Raw genomic sequence first — 23995 nt, forward strand, 5'->3', positions numbered from 1 at the left:
TTTATAATGTTCACGCGCACTGATTTTATTAACAAATATTTTATCTATAGCAATCTCATTGTCAGAAAAAGGACACTCACCGTGGTCTCATTGACACTTTTGATGTAGTCTCTGTAGGTGCCCGCTATTAATTTAACGATGTTCTCGTCCCCGTGTTTGGCGCCCCAGTGTAAAGCCGTCTGCAACACGCACGAAGAAAGGCGAGGTGATTATTCGTTCGTCGGTCGTTTAAATCGCACACGACGGCAGCGGTGCGGGATTATCGCGCGAGTAATGCGAGACCGCGAGGAAGACGCGCGATGTGGGAACGTGATAAGTAAAAATGTATCAAGCGTCGAGATTTATAGCACGACTGCGGACCTTTTCGGGGGGGTGTGCCGAAGGTGGCCCCCGATTGTAGACACGACGCGAGCAGCTGTAGTGTATTTTCGGGGTGACGCGCCGGTGAAATATTCGCGAATTAAGCGACGGCAACGGCCGGGTGTCAACCGGGACGAGCTGGATGAATGGGAACCGTCGCCCGCGCCGGAGCGCACTCGAGAGAGGAAGATCTCGACTGGCAGTCGATTACAGCCGGAGTGCGGAGGAGTTAGTGCGGCTCGAGGAAACCCGGTAAGAGCAAACAGATCGAGCTTCAGTTACTTCCACTTAGACGCTTCGATGAGTCGGAGAAAGAAGAGAAGAGAAAGAGAGAGAGAGAGAAAAACATTTAGCCTGATTCTAGTGGAAGAAAATAGTAAATATTTTCTGAAATAGATACCACCGCTATTTGAATAAAATAGCGAGGGCGATAAAATATTTCGCTAGCGAGATTCAGAGTAAGAATAATAAATGTGTAGGATATTTGGACCGTATTACAAAATGTGTGGACAGATTGGAGATATGCATGAACAGAACTTTTCAACGAGTAATAACGAATAGTAAATAATTAATTGTGTACAAGTCATCTATTTGAAACTAATTTCCTGAGAATACACATAATTTTATATGTGACGCGCTGCGATTAATAATGCTGCCAAGAATCTCGCGACAGAATCTTGCTTTGATTATTCTAGCAGCATTCTATCCTACATTGCACATTGAATTGTTGAATGTATACATATCCGAGTGTGACCGTACGAACTTCAGTTCAGCAGCCAAAATTAACGCCCAAAATTAATCACCGAACCGCCGCGCGACATCAACTATTAACGCGACATTCTCATGAACCCATGATTCGGGGAGGTGTGCTCTAAAAGGGATACACGTTTTTCGCGTAGGGGCGGCAAAATAAGCAAGCTTTCGTAGCGAGACATGCGTTTTAATTCCATCGAGCGTCCCGCGGGTAGATTAAAAATAGTGTTTCCGTCTCTCCGGATTCGCGCGGGAGCGTCATAGAAGCTGCCCTCGACCTGAGGCCGGCTGCCACGTATAACCCTCCGCACGGCGCGGCGCGGCGGCGGACTGCAAGTCGCGGACCACCTCATTAGCGGACGACGAAAAAAAAAGTTCATTCTAACGAGGCTACGTACCTAATGACGGGAACCACGCGCGAGCCCGCCCGCGCGAGCGGGTGTATATGTATGAAGGTACACGTGGCGGTTCTCTGTACGAGGGCGTAGGTACACCTTGTGTACAACTCTTTCATTTTATATGCGCGGTCTTCGCGGAAAAAATTAATGAACGACGAACGCGTATCGAGACATGACACTCGCGCGACATTATGCGTCGCCACGTGGCGCGAATAACAAAAAGAGAATATGGTATACTCTCTGATCAATCGAATTTGACTGCTACGTGTGTTGAGAAAACGATTGGCTTATAGTGATGAGAATGAAAAGTATTGAAGGTAAAATTTCAATTCTCCATGTAAACCGAAATCTTTTTTGCGCAATGTATTATTAGTTTTTACCATAGTAACGCTCTTTATACATTACGGATGACGAAGAGCAGAGCGCAGAAAAGAGGATGGAATTTACGCATACGGATAATACGAATAATTAAGGGCGCGCTGTCGCTGTACAATTATTAAACGTACCGCACATAGCGCGACGACAGGCCGAGCGAAGTCATTAACTGCGAAGTGCGCGGACATGGACCCATCTAATACGCTCCGCTGCTGGTCCGGCTGGTGAAGATGCAAGAATCCGGCTGAATTACACGGCCGAGGTGCAAAATGAATTTTTACGGTGGTCTCGCGGGACCATCAGCGCTTATGTGGGTATATATACCCGTGGCCGGGCTCGGACGTCTACTTCCCCCGGCTTCGTGCTAACGAAGTTTTATGAAGCGCGATAGCGCCATACCTACGCCGCGCCGCCGTGGACTTTGGCTCTCCTTAATTTGTGAATGCTGCTGCCGCGCGGTGTCGGCCGCGCGCCACGCCGCAAAAGAATGGTATGTCGGCCGACAACGTGATATATCTTCGGCCCTCTGCCCCGGACCTTCGGTCCGAGTATAGGTGCATACCGCGGATATACGGTAGCCTGCTTCTTTTCCCGTCGGCGCGGCGCGCGGCGTAACTTTCTTCAGAACGATCCGGGTGTAAAACCGCGCGCGCGTGAGAAAGCACGCGGTCCAAGTACCGCCGAGATCGACTATATGCTTTCCACAACGTAGCTACGCGTCGTAGTCTTCTTCGTAAACATGACGCATCGAATGGTTCGGTGGAAAAGTGGTCCGCGACTTACGGCGCATTTAGAATTTCCATCTTCTCTCTCTCTCTCTCTTTCTCTTTTTCATTTCGGTATCAATTGTTTGTTGACATACATATATGTATTTAATTTTCGTACTAATTAGAGTCTTAATTAATACGCGGCTGTAACCGCGTCGTAGCGCTAACATGATTACAGACGAGATGCGAGATGACCATCAACCATGACGGTTACAGCAGTCGGAGCCGCGCGATGCTTAATGCTGGACAATGTCGTTATATTGTTCGCAGCTCGATATAATGCAAACAGACCGGCCTTCATAAAAGTTTCTAAGGTTCTACGATGTATAATTTTTTATTCAATCTGAATGAAGTTTCGTCACGTATATATGTCGCGCGCGTCCAAAAATAAACTTCGTTAGCAAAAAACTCCCAGAATTATTCTGATTATTCAAGATGCTCTCTTCGTAGCTCAACACAACGGGAGTTTCTTCCCAACTTTCATCGGTCCTCCTTCCGTGGGACCCAATGTCTCTGTGACGACGTGTGCACGCCACATGTGCGCGAAACTATGTATAAGCCACGGCTATATAGTTGTCTTCCGTGGATACTGATTAAGCCGGCCGCGGCGTAGGGAACCGCGGGCGGTTCCGGGGGCCGAGGAGAAGAACAGGAGAAGCAGCAGCAGCAGCAGCGGCAGCAACGGCAGCGAAAGCAGGAGCGGGAACAGCAACGGCAGCGGCAGCAACGGCAGAAGCTCCGCTGATGTATGCGGGCGATACAGATATCTCCGGGAAGGAATTTGCGTTGAATTAGCGTATAATCGGCGGGCCGATCTGCTCATACGGAATCCCGCGGTCCCCCGTTTACACGTGTCCCGAGAGCTGTATTCTCTGCGCGAACACAATATTTAGTAGCCGTCGTGGCGCGGCGGCGGCGTCGCGGCCGGGTCCTCTCTCCTCTCGTCTCCTCTTCCCCGGCCCAACTCCGGTCTCTCTTCTCTCCCGTGGGATCCTCTCTCGCTGCCGCCTGGTATGCGAAGGAGTCCTCTTTAAGCACGCTTCCCTGGCCCAAATTTTTCCCTTTCCGTCGCGCTGAACCGAGCTCGGCCGAGTCGAGCCGCGGGGTCGGTCGCCCGCTGGGAGCGACTCGCGATTTTGTTATTAAGATAGGATTTCGAGATGCCAGCATCTCACCCGGGATCTGACACTCGTGTCTCACCAGTATTTGTGGCGAGTGTTAATAAGGCTGCGGCCTTTGAACTCACTTTAATTGGCTCGATCGTTATTACGTTGATAACGCGTTGCAATTGAATATAAAATTTATTAAATTTATATAATTGCGGTAACATCCAGTACTTTGCCCATTTCTTAATACTTGAAGCGAAATGCGAATGTCGAAGAGATCGCAATTAGGTCCGTTTAGAGAGCTAGATATCCCGGCTCATCGACCATCGATCGTTCTACCGCAGATAATCGCGCAGACACGAGGGTTTACGAGTATTAACAGATTTCACCATCTCCGTCCGTGCTTCTTAACTTCGCCATCCATCTCGACATGGTGAATTTGCGGGAGGAAAGAGGGAGATATCGGGAGAGAGGAAGCCAGAGGATCCGCGTCGACCGATTCACGAAACTCTCGTGAACGTTCGCGGTGGGTCGTCCGGATTCAACGGTGCGGCGCGATTCGATCTCCCGAAGGTCGATTCTGGGAAATCGGGGGAGACGTCGGGCGCGTGTCTTCCGACGGGAAGAGACCACAGGGTGATGGAGGGAAGAGGTGGGGTATAACCGGAGGTGGAAGGAGCGAGGAGGATGGCCGGGTAACGAGCCTCCGGTCACGTGTATGGCGTCGGGCGTCGAGATGTCAGATCTATCGGCGCGTGCTCGATGGCGCGTGTCTTCGCCTGTTGATCAGTCCTGTTGCTTTTACTCGTGCCCGACGTGCACATCGGTCGGCTTGGCTTGCCCGATTGCCAGCATTAGTCATGAATTCGTGATCGTGCGACGCTTCGCGGTGTGACGAGCGGAAACCCTCGTACGCGATGAATATGATCCGCGATGAATACGCCCGCGATGACAATCGTGCATAAAGACTTTGACGAACAATGTTGGACAGATAGCAGGAAGATAAGGCGACAATGACACAACGCTGAGCAAATTGTTAAACTGAAAGAGAAATGTTCTTTTCCTATTCTAAAATATCTTAGGGCGTTAGTAATTCGCTATACAAGGGATGTGAATCGATATTCAAGCTGCCAAATAATCTTTTGTTATTTCTGGTTACGATTCAGCCGACGCTGCGATAAAGACTTGCGCCGGGTTGAACGTAGAGAAATGTCGAGGGAGAGTGTTTTATTTCCTGCAATTGCGTCAAGGAGGTGTGTTACTCAGAGTCCCGTAAAAAGAAGAACGACGCCGACGCCGCGCGGCGTGCCGACCTGAACTTTCGCGTCTTGCGCGAAGGATACACAGGATGCAGGAGGTGTCATTAGCATAACGTGGAAGAGCCGTGGTTCGTGATTTATTCGCTATCTCCCGTTCTTTTCGCTCGTAATTCCACCTCTACGCCGGATAAACACGACCCCAGGAGCCAAAGGCGTCCGAGTGGAAGATCTATTAGAAAGTAAATTTACGCGTATATTTCCGAAGCTCCCGCGCGTTATTTTCGCGAAAGAATAACGATGCGAATAAAGAAGAAGGACGCGCTAAATTAGTGACATTCCTGAATTAGCATGGGCCATTTCCAGTCTGGTCCGATTTAATTAATGATTCGAATTGTATTATATCACGATTGTGTATTACGTTGAAATCGTGTTTGATCGAGGGGATGTTATTGTACCACCCTAAATATCGCATGTTCAGTTGCGAAACATTTATAATTACGTAGACTCCATCGCGCAACTAGCTGACTTATTATCACAGATCCTGTATAGTACCGTGGATTGACGATCGTACAATGTTATCCGTCGCCATCAGGCCCGCAATTGCGATCCATCACTGCGGCGCGGTACAATTGAAAAAACCCGCTTCCTCGTTCGAAAGGAAATAATAAGAGCCGCTGGTAGATCGCGCAAACGAGGTGTAACTGAAATCACTTGAGGCACTCGCTCAAACGAGCTGTGACTGCACGAAGATCTCTATCCCGGCTACCGAGCCTTTAATTCTCTCGCAGATTACCACCTTGCGATATTCCCTTTGAATATTAATTTTTCTGCAAACGCGGTTTCGCGTTGTACTACACACTTACGATGACGTGCAAGCGCAATTAAAGCGCAATAAACATGAAAATGGCCGTATTATTCGTCTAAATCTAAACTCATTTCTTAACGAGGCCGCAGCGTAGTGTGTCGGTTTAATTTTTAACAGCGTTCATGTCAGATCAATCGTTCATGTCAGAGTTTAGAAAAGGAAGGAAAAAAAAAGAGAGCGAGCAACTTCAACCGAGGGAAAGCGAGCGATACAACTTGTATTCCGCGTATTCCGCTTTAGAAAATTAAACGGGTATTTAAAGACGTCGATGAGCAGCATTACCACGTAAATCTGCGCAAAGTGTGCCCCTGTGAGGTTTTCCCGCTGTCGCAGGTGGCGTCGACGAGCCGCGACGCGACAAGACATTGCCATCAGCCACGTCCATTACCTCGTGAACGTTGATTCGGTCCGATGAGCATCGGTAGTCAACAATTTCGCTAGCCGTTCGCCTAAGCGAGCGAACGTCCGCGTCACGATCGCGTCTTACACGTGTAACCGTGAGAGACCGGACGCTGTGAATTTATTCTGTTGGAGGCTGGGGAGGAAGCGCGATGTCCTGAACAAAAGATGACCCGTTTCCACAGCTTCAGGATGTCTCAACTTCCGAGCAATCGTACTAACAGAATCATTGTCGTATTACGAAGTATTCGCAATTAGAAAAAGTATCTAAGGTAAATGTATACCAATGCCTGCATGGACACGTACCTATGTCTGAACATTTTTATCATTTTAGTCCTTAAATAAATTATAACGCGAATTAAATTCAAAGAATCAAAGATAAAAATATTTTTCTTGTATTATTTTTTTTATCTTTGATTTTAATTCGCGTTATACTTATTTAAAAACTAAAATGATAAAGATGTCCAGACATAGGTCTTAAGTGTCTCGGCATTGGTACATTTACCTTACACGTTTAGATATTAAATTCGCGATTAATCGATTATTTAACAAAGCGTCGCGATTATCAGCGCTTGCAACATTATTTGGAATTTCCGCTCGCGGCGGAGACGATTTCCTAAGCGTGTCGGATTTCCTCGACGTGTCAGGCTTGTTGTCGACAAAATGCAAATATCGCTGATCGACGCTTTTGGCGAATACATCGACGATGCCGAACTCTTACGGCGCTGAATATCGATATTCAACCTCCGGGGATCCCCTCGTGGTTTCGTGAATCACGAGATTCAGGGGGTGTCCGCCGCGGGTACGAGCGATGCATGCATACATCCACCTGCAGCGGAGTTTAAACGATTAACGGGGGCGGTTTCCCGCGAATAATCGATGTCCCCCGATGTCCTCGGGCGTACGGCAAAGTTCTCGGTCGTCTCGATCCAACACGGTATTTCACGGGGGATTACGCGGCTTACGCTTTCGTTCGATCGTATCCTATCCTGTTCTCCTCCCCCGGCCACCATCAGGAATTATCGGTCGTGTGTCGATTATATTTCGCATAGGCGCTCTTACTCCCACACTTATAACTTCAGTCTCTCCGGTAGAAGGTACACGAACTATTTTAAAAATTGTTATAAATGACTAGAAGGTTCATCCTATTAAAAGTCTAGATGGAAAGTATGTATAAGAGTGTGTAAATTATCTTATCGTTATCTTCTCGGAACTAAAAGCTACAAGCTATATTTAACTATAAAATAAGTTACACGTTTTTGGAAAATAAATTTCCGCTGATTCTCTAGCTACTCCGCTACTGGAGAACTCTCACGTCGTATAGCGATCGACGAATCGAGAAAATCGATTTTGGATCGATCGTGAGGCTCGTCGGTGGATACAGAAGCTCTCGGCTGCTCCGGCAAGAGAGCGGCGGAAGGGGTGAAAGGGTAAGCCGCTTTGCGAACGAGCGGAATTGCCGAACCGCGTTTGGGACGAAGGGAGTAGGCGATTAGGTAAACCCGGGATTAGTTAGACGTCGCTGCTCCCTTCGTTCGGAATTCGGAGAGCCTGCCGGAGAGCCCTTCCACCTTCGACTCAGACTCACAGTAACCTCCATCTACGTTCTCTACTCCGCTACTATTGGCCTAGCCGAGTTCGATTGCCGCCGCTAATAATGCCATCCTTGATTTACATGATTGGATTGGCGTCTCGAAATTGAAACTGCCGCCTGCCGTTGCGCGAATCTGACGGAGAACGGGGCCCGTTTGCGTCCTGTATCAGACCGCGCAAACATTGAAATTTGCAGTAGGACGCCTCTCAATTGCACAATGATGGAACGTGTCTGATGAAATTGTATGCGATCAGATGATTGCACGATGTGTCATTTATGGCGATCTTTCTTACTCTGCTGGCCAACGTGATCAATCAGGAATGATAAATATTGTTTTTCCCATTTTTGCATACAGTTTTCTTATACATCTTTTTGCTTCGCAGCCTTGTTTGTGATCTCTAGAGATCGCGATCTTCCAGTACCACGAGAAATCCTTGTAAATTCTCGTGGCCGTAATCATATTGAATCATTCCTCCGCGTCCCGGATGTGTGGGTAGACACCAATATATTTCATAGATGGATGCAACAAAAGAACGCCGTTTCCTCTTCGGAGAGACCTCTCGGAGAGATTAGTATGCTCGTATCTGCATGCCGCAAGATCGTATCTGCCACGAGCGCGGTCCTTTGTGGGTTTTTGTTTGCGTTGCGTACGTATTTATGTGAGCGCCCTTCCTCTTCTTTTCGGCCTCTCCTCCTCCTCCTCCAGCTGTTTCTTCCTTTTCTTCTTCGTCTTCCTTTTCTTCTCTTCCTTCTACCTCTTCTTCTTCTTCTTCCCATACCATAATCGCGGGGGACGCTTCTACTTAGGAACGTTCCAAATGATCCGCTTCGACTCAATCAATCTTTAGAAAGTTACTGTCACGACACGAGTCTCCGGAGAATTTCTTCTGTACGCCAAGTTACATTCAAATGTCTAAGTTTATTTCTGTTTCTGGAAGAGGAAACTTCGCTAGTCATGTTTTTTAAAGGAAATTCGCCCATATTTTTACTGTTTAAATTTTATACGTATTAATGATCTTCTATCTTCATAGAAAATATTTAAAAAGACCGTAATTATTCATCATTAAAATATTTCTTCAAATATAGGAATTAAACTGTAACTCAAGATTGTCTGTAATCTATAATCTTAAACTGCATTCATCAGAACTCTTAGACTTTCGGCAGCATATAATATGATATTCATTAATGCGTGTTCGATTGGAATTCTTGCGCGCACTATATCAATATCAATGTCGAGTTAGATGCATATATCCATTGTCTTGGCGTGGATCTGTAATCCCTCACTGTGTACCAATTACCTTGTCCATTCTACCCGCGTTGCATGCAAATTGGATTTCGGTCACGGAAGACGTAGAGGAAGACGCCCGCCGTTTCCTCATGACGAGACGAGATTTTGTCGTTACCGAAAGCAAATTAGTAAACCAATGCGTTCGAAAAGAAGGAGCTTTCCGGTCGGTTAGCCAACCAAATAATGCGACAAAAAATGCGTAAAATTAATGCTGGGAGAAGTGGCTCGTGGAACATTTAAATACATCCGGGGGCCATTCGTGAAAAGGTAACAGTGGCGCCGTTCCACAACCATAATAGGGTATTATCGGAAGACTGACAATAGAATAGCCCTTGATAATCATTTTAAACGGCAATTCGATTCTCCAACTGTAGATACCTGACGAGACATGGACCTGCCGCCGACCGACGAAGCAGTCCAAAGTATACGGCGAGACGAGACGAGACCAGACGAAACGGTACTTGGTCGTGTGGCGATACTAATCCGATTGCGCGACTCGCTCGTGCCAGTCCCCTTTGAGACGTAACGACCGGCAAACTTTCCCTCCGTTATGCTTTTGTGAAAGTTACAGGATCAGTTCCTTCGACGACCGTTTGGATTGTTCGCGGCGCCGAGCTTCGGAATAGTTCCTTGCTGAACAGTTTACAAGATTTAGCCCCGGAAATTTAGTAGGTCGCAACGTTAAATCCTTTCTCAAAGCGTTCTCCGCCATTTTATTTTTAATAATTGTCCGAGAGGTAAGAGATCGATACGGCGAATTGTGTGTACAAAGTACCGAAGTCCTCTTCTTGCAGACGATACGTTATTAATTACGGGCGAATGAGTATGCGTTCGCGTAAAGTGTGGGAAACGTGCATGTTGCGCTCTGGTATTTGGCTGGGAAAGGAAAGGGAGCATTAAAGAAAGAGATGAACTTTTTTTGCGGTAATTTCAGCGCGCGTCAATTAAATTACTGCGATGCGTCCGGGCCCTCGGGTTCGATCGAGTTATATAGGAAGCGCATCGCGCTTGAATGAGAATCTTTCCCACGCGAAACGTCTTTACACGGGTATCTCATTCGAGATTGCATATTAACGCCTACGTAATCAGCGCCTTCTTGAAAATATCGTTTTCGGAACTACGCAGAGACATTTCGCAAATTCGCACGCGCGCGACACAGGAGGTTCGCGAATACATTCTGAGATATCGAGATCGATCATGATACGAATGTCAGTATTAAAACAAAAAGATCGAATAAATTCCATGCCTATAAAAAACAGTTCAGAATATTTCGATGAGATTGTTAATTGTAATAAATTTTGTTTTTGAATTTACAAAATACATGTGACTGTTAAATGACTACAAGATAAAAGAACAAGTTCAGATCATAGTGATAGTTGAGAGAAATCCCAGCAAAATCACACATTTTTTGTGACACCCCGATATTCCTCGTTAGCTAACGGAAGATGAAAGTCAGGAACCATTAGCATTCACGTACTGGCACGCTTGTCGCTTTTTGGAAATACAACTTGGGAGGGCAGAGCCCGCTAACGCGATCGACGCGTGAATGCAAAGGAACCGATTTGTAATAAGGAACGTGGGGAAGCACGGGAAGGAGAATCGAAAGTCGAATCCCCTGGAAAGCGAAGTTCCCGCCGGAACTCCAGAATTCGTCGCATTAATATGGCGCGCGTGAGTCACGCGAGTGCGTTGTTAGTCGGCGGGCGTTCGGTTTTCTGTCGGCGATCGAGATGACGACGGTGATAACGACGGCGCATCGATGGCGACGTATGGTTGACAATGATGACGCATAATAGAAGGGATCGGCCACGCCGTTTTCCTTTGTCGTTGTAACCAAGCGAGAGGCGCGATGAGAATCCCATTATTTACGCGACGCGGGGCGGTACGAGTTGACACAGAAATAGGCACCAGAAGTCGCATACGCGTCCGCGTCGTTTAACGCAATTACCTCTGCTGCCGTGCAAGCGTGCGTGAAATTCCAATATCGTTTCGTTGTTGCAGCAATCCCCATTACCGAGTACCGTGCTTTCGTGTATGCGAAAGGGGCATGGGATTTTAAGAAAATTTTATATGTAATTTAACGATATCTTCCTCTTTCGCAGTGACCAAGTAAAATTTTACGAATATTTCGTGGGTTTATGTAAAAAGAAGTTTTGCAAAACGTAAATTATATATCTCATAGCTTAAAAATATTTAATTTTTTGATGGTAAACTGTAAAACTATAATTGTCCGACTTTTAAAGAAAAATTCCGTAAAACGGACATTTAAAAGCTATTACATTTAGAGATTGCAGAAGTATTTTCTTTTGAATAATCTAGATTTATTAATTTGTAATATACTATCATAAATATTTTGCCAAGTTTTATTCAAATGTGTTCTTAGTACAGACGGCATTAAAGGCTTATGGAATATATCTCTCCCTCTTTCTCTCTCTTTCTCTCGTATCCTTTTAATGTTGGCGGACTCAATTAAAATGGTATCCTCAGACGACCACATTTACCTGGACTTTCCATTTAGTTTGGATCGTGGTGTCCTTGGACATTTCGCCCGGCAGCAATTTGGAAACACCCTGTATGGCATTAAGTGATGGACCGAGCGAGCCGATACAGCCGCGTACAAGAGTAATATCCCGAGTGCGAGAGGACGCGATACGACACGAGGGTGCGCCGCTCTGGGGAAGAGAGGAGGCAGCGCGCAACAACTCTCCGCGCGCGGGCACAAGGGTCAGCTACAGATTTTTGCGGGCAGGTTGGACCGGCATTGGGCAGCTGGCGTGCGGTCAGCCGCTCTGCCCGCAGCGTTGCGTCGGTCGTGCATCACCGGCCACCGTATTAACCCCAAGCCCCGACGGTACTCGGCCAGTACCGCAGGCCGCAGAGTCCACGGTCCATGGGTGCCCGTGGATACCGTGCGAGTCCTCCACGTTCCGCCATATACCCGATTACCTTCCCCTCCTGCCTTTCTTCCGCCGTGGTTCAAACCATCGTATCGCCCATAGTCAACCGCGATATTTCGCCTTCTCGCGACAAAAGGTGTAATTATATGCTGTAAACGTGATCCCCCGAATGTGACAAATGGAAAAATAAAAAAAAAATAATAACGTTCTTTTCTAAAAACGAGTATAAAAGTTTATCTATTTCTCTCGAAGGGTTATTCTTTACTCGAGATACCAATATATCGATACCGAAAGGCATCATCGATGAGAGAACTTCACTGCTTCGAGTGGAAGTTCGCGCAGAGAGATTCCAGACGCAGTTGATCACGCGCCGATACGGATGGTTGGTAGAAAGGTGAAAAGATAGGCGGCATCGAAGGGCCGCTGAGAGGAGAGCTCTAGCACGGGCTCATATTCCACATAATGAGAGCAGCACCAACATCAGACAAGCCGACATTGCCGAGTAATCAAAAGCCGCCGTGCTGGCCGAGGCTGGCGAGGCTAATAAAGCAGCGCTTTAGATCGATAAAGTAATTTCGATTGACGATAACCGATAATTGAGAGAACGAGTGCTCGTCCAGATTTCTCGGCGCGGCTGTACGAAATGATTTGCGCGAAAGTTGGTAAAAGGGTGAACGCGTACTTTCTCAGAATAATGTCTCGGCCTCGCTATTTTTTACCGTAAATCAAGATACGCGGAGTTCGGATCTGCTATTGCGCACAATAAACACAAACTTTTAAATTGAAGTCTGATTTCCAATGATAAATCACTATCCATCAAACGCTGAAACTGCCGTTAATCTTTTCTAATTCGGTTGTCCTCTGAATTGACTACTATACACGTAACTTCCTCGTACATGATAAATGATCGCAACAATATTAATAAAACATCGTACTTACATACTACGATGATCCACGATGAGTATGCACATATCCGTCCACCCGAGATGTATGGCCAGGCAGGCACCGAGGCGTGAAACAGAAAAGACGATAGTTACACGTATCTGCGCGTCAGCCTCGTTAGTATTAATTAAGACCTTATTTATATAGCACAAACGCGCAAGCACGATTTGCATATACGTCGCGTGGCGTCCGCCGAGCAAACAAAGTTCAGCGTCGCGCCGCAGATCCATCATCGTTGTCATTACCGCGTTGCGGCGGACCGGCGATTGTGGAGACGAATTATCGCCGGTATATACGTCGACGATTGTTGACAGGCAGCAATCATGCCGTTGGTACGCGGCCGACGATCATGTACTGGCGATGGCCAGCGATACGGTATAATGTCGTGGCGCAGTAAAGGCTTATTCAAACAATACGATTTCTAGCGCGTCGCCTTAATATCACTCCCAAAAATCCCCTTAACGCTGATACCACTTGCCACATGACATTTCGAGCACATTGTTGCCGCTGATCTTGACTATTGTTACATCTTGTGCAATTGGCGCTGGAATACCGTATCGTTTGAACAGGGCTTAAGGGCTCAAGCTCCGCGTGCAGACCGTCGAAACAAGGATCGCGATATCCGCGCGATCCGCCGAGACGTTGGCGAGGAAAACTCGAGGAGATTTCCAAGGCAAAATAGCGGTCGGAAGCGTGCAACGACGCGCGCGAGGCTACGCCGGCGATCCGTCATGATCAAGCGGGAGCTGTGATTTAATTGTCACCGGTAACTCCGTGACGAGATGGTGGAAAGTGCGCAGGGTTGGCTAAGTCGCGAGGCAAGAACTCCCGTAGCCCTTTCAGCAAGAAACGATTACCGCTCTGTGCAACCTACGAGAACTGCATACAAGAAGCGTCGTCGGTGGCTTATTCCGAATATCTCTGGCTTCTATCAAATAGTGCTCCGTTTTTTATTTTATGCAAAGCTTATTTTCGCGGAATATCCTTAGAATTCTTTGTATTTCTCGAGACTGCAGAATCGGGTTTCGCATAAACGCAAAGAGCGCCGGCAACTTTCTGTTATGGGGCACGATATTTATATTTTATTTGAGAATCACAGTTTCCCCCATTCTCCACATATAAATATAACAAAATATCTTACAGTATAGTGGAAGAGCTGAGGCGCGCAGAGTACTTTTTCTGAAAACAAGCAGCGGCCCTGGCGCAGGAAGGCAATAATTGAGGAGGAAGGGCGGATTGCGGGGTTAAGATCGGCTCGATTCCCGTTGGTGGAAACGCAACGGTGTTTCGCGAATCTCGTCCAACGAGCGGACACGATATCCAACGAGTCGGGCAATTATAAAACTGCTGTAGAGAGTCACCGCGAAACACATGTCGCCCTCGTACCACCCCCGGAGCCTCCCTCCTGTCCTGCACCGATGCCGACATGGGAGCGAACGCGCAACACGCACGCACGCGAGCACGCACGCACGCACGCACGCGGCCGCTCACGAATGTGTGAGTTCCAGGGGTCTGCGTGCGTCGCGGGTTCTGTATAATTTGACATGTTGTCGTACACGTTATTATTCAGATAGATCTTAAGATACGCGCGAGTCGAACGGACTTCTCTTCCTCATTCTCCTTTTCCTTCAGTTAGTCAGTCAGTCAGTCAGTCAGTGAGTCTCCCTCGCCACCATCTCCGATTGTCGTTTTATCACTGTTTCCTTGATCATTCTGACCCGTCAGTCGACGCTCATGATTACGAGCGAATTAAATATTATGTGACGTCTCGTCACGTCGGCTCGACATACATCTTTAGAAAATATCGAGCAGCTTTTGAATATACTAATAAATTAAGGGGAAAACGATACTGTATAAAGGAAAGATGTGTTCAAAGAGTAACTGTGTATTGATAAATGTGACTGTATATTGATAATTTATTCCGATAGCGGTATTATCAGCGCTATGTTCCTGTGTTAAAAAAAGTCTAATCGTAGAGGAAACTGATCTTTTCTTGCTTTCGGATATTTGTACGCCGGTGACGCGGGCTGTTGTACGATTCACGAACGCTAATGGGCCCTATTAGCGGCGAGCGCGATGTAGCGAATCGTTCTCGAACGCGTATAAAAAGCGACGCTAGCCACCCTTCCTTCTTATTAACCGCCGGCGATAATAAGGAGAGATGCGCGCGTCATTAGAACTGTGCTAAATATTCAAACGTGCATATATAAAACCGAGCCCGAGCACCTGCGGCCCCGCCTAATTATTCAAACTTTTTAAGTCGCGGCGATTTATATCGAGCAATTAGCTCAGCCTGTAACGCTAATTGGAATGAGACCGCGTACGCCCGCCGCGTACTGTACAACTGATAAACGTCGCCCGTCTCGTTAGTTATCTACGAAACGTTATCCGCTTTCGGAGGATACATTTCACGCAGAACTCCGGAAATATCTCTAGTCACGTTCTCCCTCGTCGTGATCTTTTTATTATTATCGCGAACAGTACGAAAAAATAGGTAGAATATTGATAATAATAACGTAGTATCTTTGCGCGGAAAAAGTTGTTCTCCAATCGATGGATTAATATCCGATTCGATTGTAAATTAGATATTTTACACATCGGTAGTTTCTCCTTATTAAAATGAATGTAATGGGTGTATAAAATATTAATTATTAAATCAACCTAGAGTACTAAAAACGTACATAATAAGTGGAATGTTTTATAGATATGTGTGTTTAGTTAAACGCGCTAAGAAGCATAAAGTATGAACAGGAAATTTGCGCAGTCATTATGCACTTCGTTAAAAAGTAACTACATCGAGCGCTATCTTTATCTCTTACATTTTTATTCATTAGGAAAGATACGTTTATCTCACACAATATTTTCGTCATAATTACGGCATTAGTGTCTAGCTTGAACGAGATACGTGCCAGTCACCTTCGTGAAAATCCATGTTTGTTGTGTGAAAATACAAATTAAAATATGTTAGAAATGCCGGTTGTATCAATCAATGTCTGTCTAGTAAAAGGTAGGCGTGAAGGTGCTTCGTCATTAGGGGCTAACCTTTCAAACGTCTTCGAGGTTGAAGAGTGGCGACTCATCCGTCAAGTTTTTCGAATATTTTTACGATTAATATGCATACGCCATTTTTCATTTCGCGGATCTCTTATCGAAAGAATTATCGTGTCGATTATAGAATTAGATAGATTTTTATCGCTTTAAGATCTGGAAAATTTTGAATACCGAGATCTATTTTTAGTGCAGCCGTATAATCAAAATTTCATTGTAAAGAAAACGATATCTTACTTCGTAAGAAGAGGAAACTTGCTTTTTACGATGCTATTATTCAAAGTCAAACACACGAGCAATTATAACACCGGTAATCAAGATAATGTTAGAGAGATATAACATATAAATACGATATAAATACCGCACGCGTCTACCACTGCGTCCTTTTATCGCCGAATGCATTTTGTGATTTTGAAATGTCTCGTTGCACACTATCTCGTTTCCTGCCCGTCTGGATACCATCAAAGTCTCACGAGTGTCTTCGTTGTATCTCGTACAATAGCGACACTCGTAAAGATACAAACATTGACAACTTTGTTTGTCGACTAGGATACGCGGCGCTTTAGATCGTGCTTAACTCATCGTGCCTGATCGTCTACGACATACGCGCGATATGCACCCGCGTAACGTGCGTGGAACAATCGATAGAGTAACCTATCTTCCTTTCTCGCGAATGCACCGCGCGTCTACGTACGCATAAGCAATGCGAGAGGAAACTTCTCTCGCGCTCTTTCTCTCTCTAGTCGCACACCGGAGAGATCTCCCGCGGTAGATATAGCGCCGGCCCTAAACATCCGCCATTATATTAAATTGTGTATATTTCCCTTCATAATTGCTCGAATTATACGCATTATGTAAATCGGTATGTTAATGCCCTCTTGCTCCCTTCCCCCCCTCTCTCTCTCTCTTTCTCTCTGCGACCCGTCGTATCCCTTCGTCCGCGATTCTTTTCCCCGCTTTTGCCCGCCTCGACCGGGGATTACAGCAATTTCGTTTAAGCGCGCGCGCTAAATGTTACTTTATGCTCCTTTTATATCCGCCCGGTATCTCCTGCCGGGCAGGCAGGCAGGAGAGGCGGGCTCTAGATCGCGCGCGTTTTAACGCACGCCTCTATTTACATAATATTTCGCCAGATCTGTATCGTCGCGTTCGAGAGATCGTGGCGTCGTAATCGCGCTTCACGGCGTTCGGCGCCAAAATCGGAGCGATCAAGCACGTTAATTGCATTCGCGTCATTCACGTCGTCGCGATGCCGCGAGGACGACGATCTAGCTTAACGACCGACGCATAAAATCAAGCTCGGAGTTTTGGATGATCTTTATAACTTGTAAATCACGGAAGCGCTAAATTGGACTGGACTACTATACGTATAATGACAGGGTTATTTAAATTTTATCGTTTTCTACAGCGCAACAGAAAACATATTTCGTCTGTTTATATTATTAGCGTTTTACGCATTTATCTTTCATGCTGAAACACTTCCACTTGCAGTAATATCGCAATTGAAGTTAATGAGTTTTGACACAAGCCCACACGCACACAGGAAAAATGTGAATTAAAATATTCCATTAAAAGTAAGTATCAACAAATTATTGATTATAATCAGCTCGATTTCCATAATATCATAACCGATATAACTGTAATAACGTCAAAAATGCAAAACGGCGCATATTTTTCGCCGTAAAGATGGTATCTTAAGAAGTGTTTGAAGTATAATGTATATCGATAAGTGTGCGCTTCCTTATTAAGGTACCGAGGACTTCATCGAATTTGTATCCGTCGACTTCAGCAACGATCGATAAATAATTGCGTGATAATCGTTACACGCCCTGAACATCATTTCGCATTTATCTTCATTTCTAGACAGCTGTACTTCACGTGAAATCCAGCGCGAATCGAGCGCAAGTGTTTCGCAAACTGTTTCGCCCAGACAATTTAGGGCAATATCGCTCGTCGTTTTCTTCCTTTTGAGAGAAACGGCGCGCCATTCCTTTTATCATCTCTTTTTTTTTTCACCGTAAAAATTTGCCTGAACGACCTGAGCAGGTAATCCTGCGTCTCATTACCGGCGCCAATTATCGAATGGACGATTGGATCAGGTGCGGTGGCAAACGATCCTCGACTACTCTCAATCAAGCCGCGGACGAGAAGGACGACGACGATCGAGGGCAATTTCGATGATGATACGGAATTATCCAGCGCGAAGAGAAAGAGAGAGAGAGCGCGCGTGGTATCCCGAAAAAGGTTTTCGCCACAGACTCCAACTAGAAGATCTCTCCATACCCTGCGCCTTTCAATATTTTTCGGATATCGTATATAATACTCTATAATATGTATATACATATAATCTATGATATGCGAAATATATGTGTTTACGTATGTACGCCGATAGGACGACTATTACGGATCTGCGGGCGAGCTTCGTTACGAGACCTGTGTGATTTTCCATGCAAATTGAGTTGTTCGCCTGTCATTATGCTAATAAAAGTAATGGCGCGTCGCATAGGGATAATGCAGCTGTCGTAAACGAACCGCCGCCGCGATCGGCATCGGGAGGCACCATCGCGGAAGGGTGCATCGCGAATCGCGACGTTCGCGACATTTTTTTTCGCGGCCGATCGCCGTCGGCTCGGGGCCGCGACAGGTGGCTGACGAGATCGCGCGGTGAAAGTCGCTCCGGGAGCAACGGCTCTTCTTATCGCGCTCGCGTCCCTTCATTACGCGCGGACAATGCCGGGGAAGAAGTGGAAAATGTTAAATTCATCGCGAGCGAGAGGGAAAGCGAGGGACGCGCGCCGGATTTGTCTCACGATTAGTTTTCACCACCTGCGAACGACGTCGGGCGCGAAACGGGATTAGCCGCGCGAGAAGAAACGTTGGTATATTATCGAGACGAGTTTTTCTCACCGCTGCACAGAATATCTCGGAGATAAGGCTACTGGATTTCTCTCCTCGTGCAAACTAAAACTACCGTTTCAAGCATTTCCCAATTTTTCTTTCGCGCGCTGAATTAAGAATTCACAAACGTATTCTACATTCGCGCATTATACGACGCTTTCTATTCGAATAATATTCTTGCCGGGACATTGCGTATGCTCGTTATGTCACGCGTGGAATGCATTTTCGTCAGGGCTAAACGCAACAGCTCGTCGCAGTAGTGTCGATACGCGAGTATCGCACGAACATGGAGAGTTTCGTGATAGTAATTACATTTATGTAAGATATACGCGCGTTAAATTGCGTTGCCGGTGTGCCGTCGAAAATAATGACGCGGCGATGTGTGTAATTAACGTGCCGTCATTGTGCTCGCGCCATTTAACCCAGGGGTTTTCCCCCGCGTTATTAATAATGTATAGGACTCGCGAGAGATAGAGCCTGCGCTTCTTCTCCTCTTTTTTTTTCCGCGTACCGAACGCGAAAATGCAAACCGGCGCACGTCAATGACTCGTTTCTCACAAAGCGGGCGAGAGTCGTCCACTGAGCTATGGTGCATCGTGGGACTGACGGCGGAAACGCGTCTGCTGCCGCTCCGCTCCGCGCGGCGCAGCGTTACGTGCGTGCATAATGCATATCGCGTGACTCCGTCACGGATCCGGACAGTTACAACGTGTACACGCGTAACAATATCGCGTATCACGGCGAATCTTTTTCTACTACCGACGTCTAGCATTTTAATCGAAGTGCGAGAAAGAAAGAAAGAGAGAGAGAGAGTGTGTGTGTGTGTGTGTGTGTTTGTTTGTTTGTGTGTGTGTTTGTGTGGATGTGTTTGTGTATGTATGAGAAAGAGAGATAAATAGATTGCCAGGAATGCGTGTCTTCGTACGAGTGAACGATAGCGTAACGAGTGGCGTGCGTACTAATAAAAAATGTAATGCTGCGCGCGCTCTGTCGAGACAAGTCCGTCGTGCCTCTCCTTCACGCGTAGAGTGCCAAGTGCGTACTTCTAAAGCACTCTGTATATCGTATTACGACTGACTGGTTACATTGTAGCGCAATTACACTATCCCTATGTTAGATCTATGTTAATGACATTGTTACGTCCGGTGCCTCGCGATCGCGATCGTAAAAAGGAACGTAACACTTTTATAGTAAAATAAGGAAAATTTTTTACAACAGCGATAAATGTCACTCTAATAGAATGATATATTTCAAGCCGCGAGGGGGAAAAAAATGATCACGCAACTAATCACGTATGTTCATACAGCTCAGCTCGTAAGATCGAAAGCGATTCTATTTTTTTTTTTGTTATTCACACCGGTCTGTCAGAACAAATGGAAACATTGTATCTCTTGACACGGCGCATTAGATCCCAGTTTTTCTTTGTTACATAGAAAGATGGATGGATTCGTAGGGAGAACAAGGCTGCCGTAATGACGGTTTATCGCAATTAAAATTATACTTGCTGACTACGTTGTAGCACAATTACACTATCTACCGGTAGATCTATATTAGTAACCGCAGCAATAACAACTCGTTTTTTTTTCTCTTAACGTCCAGATGTTCTTGCTTCGAGGCTTATCTAACCGTGCAGCCTATTATGCGTTTGACGAGAACGTTAAGGAGGATCGGCAACGCAGTGTTCCGGTGTATACTTGTAAATTTGTTTACGATTAATTTCCCATTTCCAAGCCTTGTTATTAACGAACGAGGAACAGTTATTTTTTAATTACTTCAAAATGAATTTTCGTTCAAATCTGTTCTAACTTGTTTTTCCACCTGACGATTGACCCGTTGAATTTTACGTACCATGAGTTTGCCGTATTCTCATAAGACGTTGGTTTCTTCGTTCTCATTGAAGAAGGCCATTGCCGAACGTTTACGCAATTGAAATCAGTCATTAAACAATGGATCCAAGGAAAAGCGCGATTTGTAAAACGTCGTGCCGGAAAAACTGCAGGACAGCGAGGCGCGCCCGCTGTGCTTTTACGAGCTGCAGCATGCCAGCCAATTACACCTTCCACGGTTAGGTGGTTCCACGTCTTAACGGGCAGTTAGTGCGAACATAAATGTCTCCGCTGTACGCTTTTAATTGCCCGCTTATAGCGCCGCTCGCAATATACCTACGCGATGGCGAAAAAGGCAGTGGCCGATGTAGAAATTTGAGACGCTGTGGTATGCGAGGCGAGCGATACCTGCCTCTCTCGGTTTATTTCCGAACGACCGGTGGAAATCATCGGTCAGGTTTCGAGAATCCCCGTAATAAATTTCGAGGCGGTCTCTCTTCGGCGAGAGAGGCTCGTCAAACGTTATTCCGTTTACAACTGTTGAATCTATGGACGTTTTAGTAGTGAGATCAGGATATACAACCGCGAGGCGAGATCGCAAGATTGTGTGCCCATCCCTTTCTACCACGCTCCAATAACAAATAACACCGTAAATCTCGCCCGACCTTATTATAAGTCACTTAACCGGTATTCCTTTTCGACGTATGCATCGCGTGGGTGTGCGACGCTCGGATTGCCGCGTCGCGTCATGAGGTCCGTCGTGAGGCCCGTGGCGGAAGACTAACTTCTGGCCCGAGTAGGAACACTCGAATTTCGGTTATTAATTTCGTGAGGGGCGCGACGGGGTGCTACGACCCCCTCGTGCGTGTCAAACCGGGGTTGGCCCTTCATCGTGGCTCGCCCTTGGGATCCCCCTGAGACAATGGTCCCCCGCGGCGTTGGATGTCTCCGACGACGTCTGGGGACCCCCATCGGGACACGAATGCCACAGTCTCAGTTTTACTACTATAGAGACGTCAGTTATCCGTCCCGTCATTTTTGTATTTGGGCCCCGGCGTTTTGCAGGTCCTCTTCGCCCTCCTCCGAATTATTGGGACGACTGTATTGTCGACACGCGTTAATCGGCATGAAATATCGGCAAGGTCACGATATCGCTCACCGTGCTAGTCTGTCTTTCAATAATAAAAATAAAAAAACGCAACCTTTGTTTTATCTACATATATTTGAAAAATTGAGATAAAGTAATCTATGTTTCGAGCGTATAGCTTACTTTTAGAACGTATCTCGCACAATCAATACTGCACGATACGAGCAGGTAGAAAATACTCAATAATCTGTACAGTTATAGTGCATAATTTGTAACTAATTCGTATTTCGTGTTGCAACATTGTTATTATTTCGACTAATTAGGTACTATTCTCAACCGTTCCTCGTTCATTATTGCGCGAAATGGAATAATAATCATCGGTTGGATGGGCCTTAAACCTATGTGTAATCCTCCTCAAATGCAACGCGCTTGTGCGAAAATTACGGATAAGTACTATTCGAGTATAACGATTTACATCAATAAATGTCGAAAGATAGCCATGTTAACTCTTTTACTCTCAGTACATCCACCGCGTATAATCCAGTGTATCCACCGTCTAACAATAAAGTATTAAAAAGACCAAATCGTAAAATACTTACGCCCTGTACATGGTTCGCAGCGATGTCCGTACGAAGATTAAATGTCGATGCCAACGTGCGTGTATGTAAGAAAAATATGTACCATTAAATGATATCGAAGAAGCTTTGCCGCGCTGTTTTCAAGCTACAAATTATTGCTACGGTTTAAGGTCCCGTCTTGCTCTCACGCGCGGCATATTTTTTAGCGATTAGCAATGTAAACTACATGCATGCTGATACGCGCAAAACTTCTCGCGCCCTGCGAGCTCTCGTGCCTACGAAGAAACCGGCGCTCCGCAATTAATTGCCTACCATCGACTCCGGCTTTTCTCTCCCGGCCCAAACCCATTACTTTGTAGCATTTGGCTGGTAACTTAATGACCTATACTCACGGAAGTCGGATCCTGAAACAGAAAAAGCGTGAAGGCACGGGTTAGACATGCTACTCAAAATTCACAGTGCGCTACGAAACGTTTAATTTTCAATTTTAAGGATCGAGCGTAGCATCGCAACGGCGGTGGCGGCGCGGCGGCGGCAACGGCATTACTCCTCCCGGTAGCCAGTTTCCGCTTTATTGCTCCTTTTTAAATTGCATTCGCTTAGAAATTCCGCTCGCACCACTCTCGTCGGTCGTATTATACGTAGTTGACTACGTGCTTACACGCAGAAAGGGGGAGAGAGAGAGGACAGTTCGACATTATGCAGGCATAATAATCGGACTGTAAATCGGTCGTGCGACGAAATAGCGTCCTGCCCCTGTGCTACGTGCATAACGTCGCGCGCAGTTTCTTTGTAAGTATAAAGACGTTCGTCAATTTGTTATGCATGCCTCGGTGGGACGAAAATTGCATTTAATTCGCCGTCGCTCTTGCCATTCCACCGTCCGGGCGACCGTCCGCGGCGGCCGTGGACGCTACATTGACTACATAAATGTAGATGTTCCATTTAAAAAGCCATTTTCGCGTGTTTAGCATAATACGTAATCGCGCGAATCGCCTGTCCGTCGAATCATCCCCGCATGTCCGTCGTCCGCAAAAGGGTTACCGCGTCGTTAACCGTAAGAAAAAAAGAGGATATCGCGAGCAAAAATATCCCACCTTGATCGACATTCCCCGAACAGTTTATTCCCCGTGCAAATGAGATTCCATCAAAATATGGAACGCCAGGAATCTCGAATTTTTGCTTTTTATCCAGTTATATCAGTTGTCATAAAACAGAGATGAATCCCTGTCTGTCTTTTATACCAATTTTTTCTAATAAAGAGATTATTACGTCATAATTTATTTCTTCTTTTGATGATTATGTTGGTTACATCACCATTTATTGATTTGTTAAAAAAAAAATCCTGTTTACCAATTTATATGCACTACTTATGCTATTTATATAATGTGCACGCGATTCGTTGTATTTTTTAATTTTTTCATATTCTCTCTTGCACCGACATTTTCTCGTTTATAAAAAATTTTGCGGCCAACTGTAGTTTCGTTCGAAAACACAGCGACGTCGGTGCCGTGCGAGCGCGTTTCAATCAATCTACGAGTAAATGGCAATTCGA

At 46.0% G+C, this 23995-nt stretch overlaps 1 protein-coding gene across 2 annotated transcripts in view; it reads right to left on the reverse strand.

Moving 5' to 3' along the window:
• Nucleotides 1–42: 42 nt before the first annotated feature.
• Nucleotides 43–23995, reverse strand: part of LOC139815616 (ankyrin repeat domain-containing protein SOWAHC-like) — a 95121-nt gene continuing 71168 nt past the window's right edge. Inside the window, exons 9-10 of one of the 2 annotated variants that reach the window (XM_071782637.1) lie at nucleotides 22833–22844; nucleotides 43–179 (exon numbers count right to left, since the gene is read on the reverse strand). In XM_071782637.1, the coding sequence (XP_071638738.1) occupies nucleotides 45–179; nucleotides 22833–22844 (147 nt within the window). In that variant the 3' untranslated portion in view covers nucleotides 43–44. Of the gene's footprint in view, nucleotides 180–21823; nucleotides 22465–22832; nucleotides 22845–23995 lie in introns of those variants that run through there. The other variant, XM_071782638.1, reaches the window with a different exon arrangement.

This window comes from Temnothorax longispinosus, chromosome 7 (genome assembly GCF_030848805.1).
Source record: "Temnothorax longispinosus isolate EJ_2023e chromosome 7, Tlon_JGU_v1, whole genome shotgun sequence".
NCBI classification, from domain to species: Eukaryota; Metazoa; Arthropoda; class Insecta; order Hymenoptera; family Formicidae; genus Temnothorax; species Temnothorax longispinosus.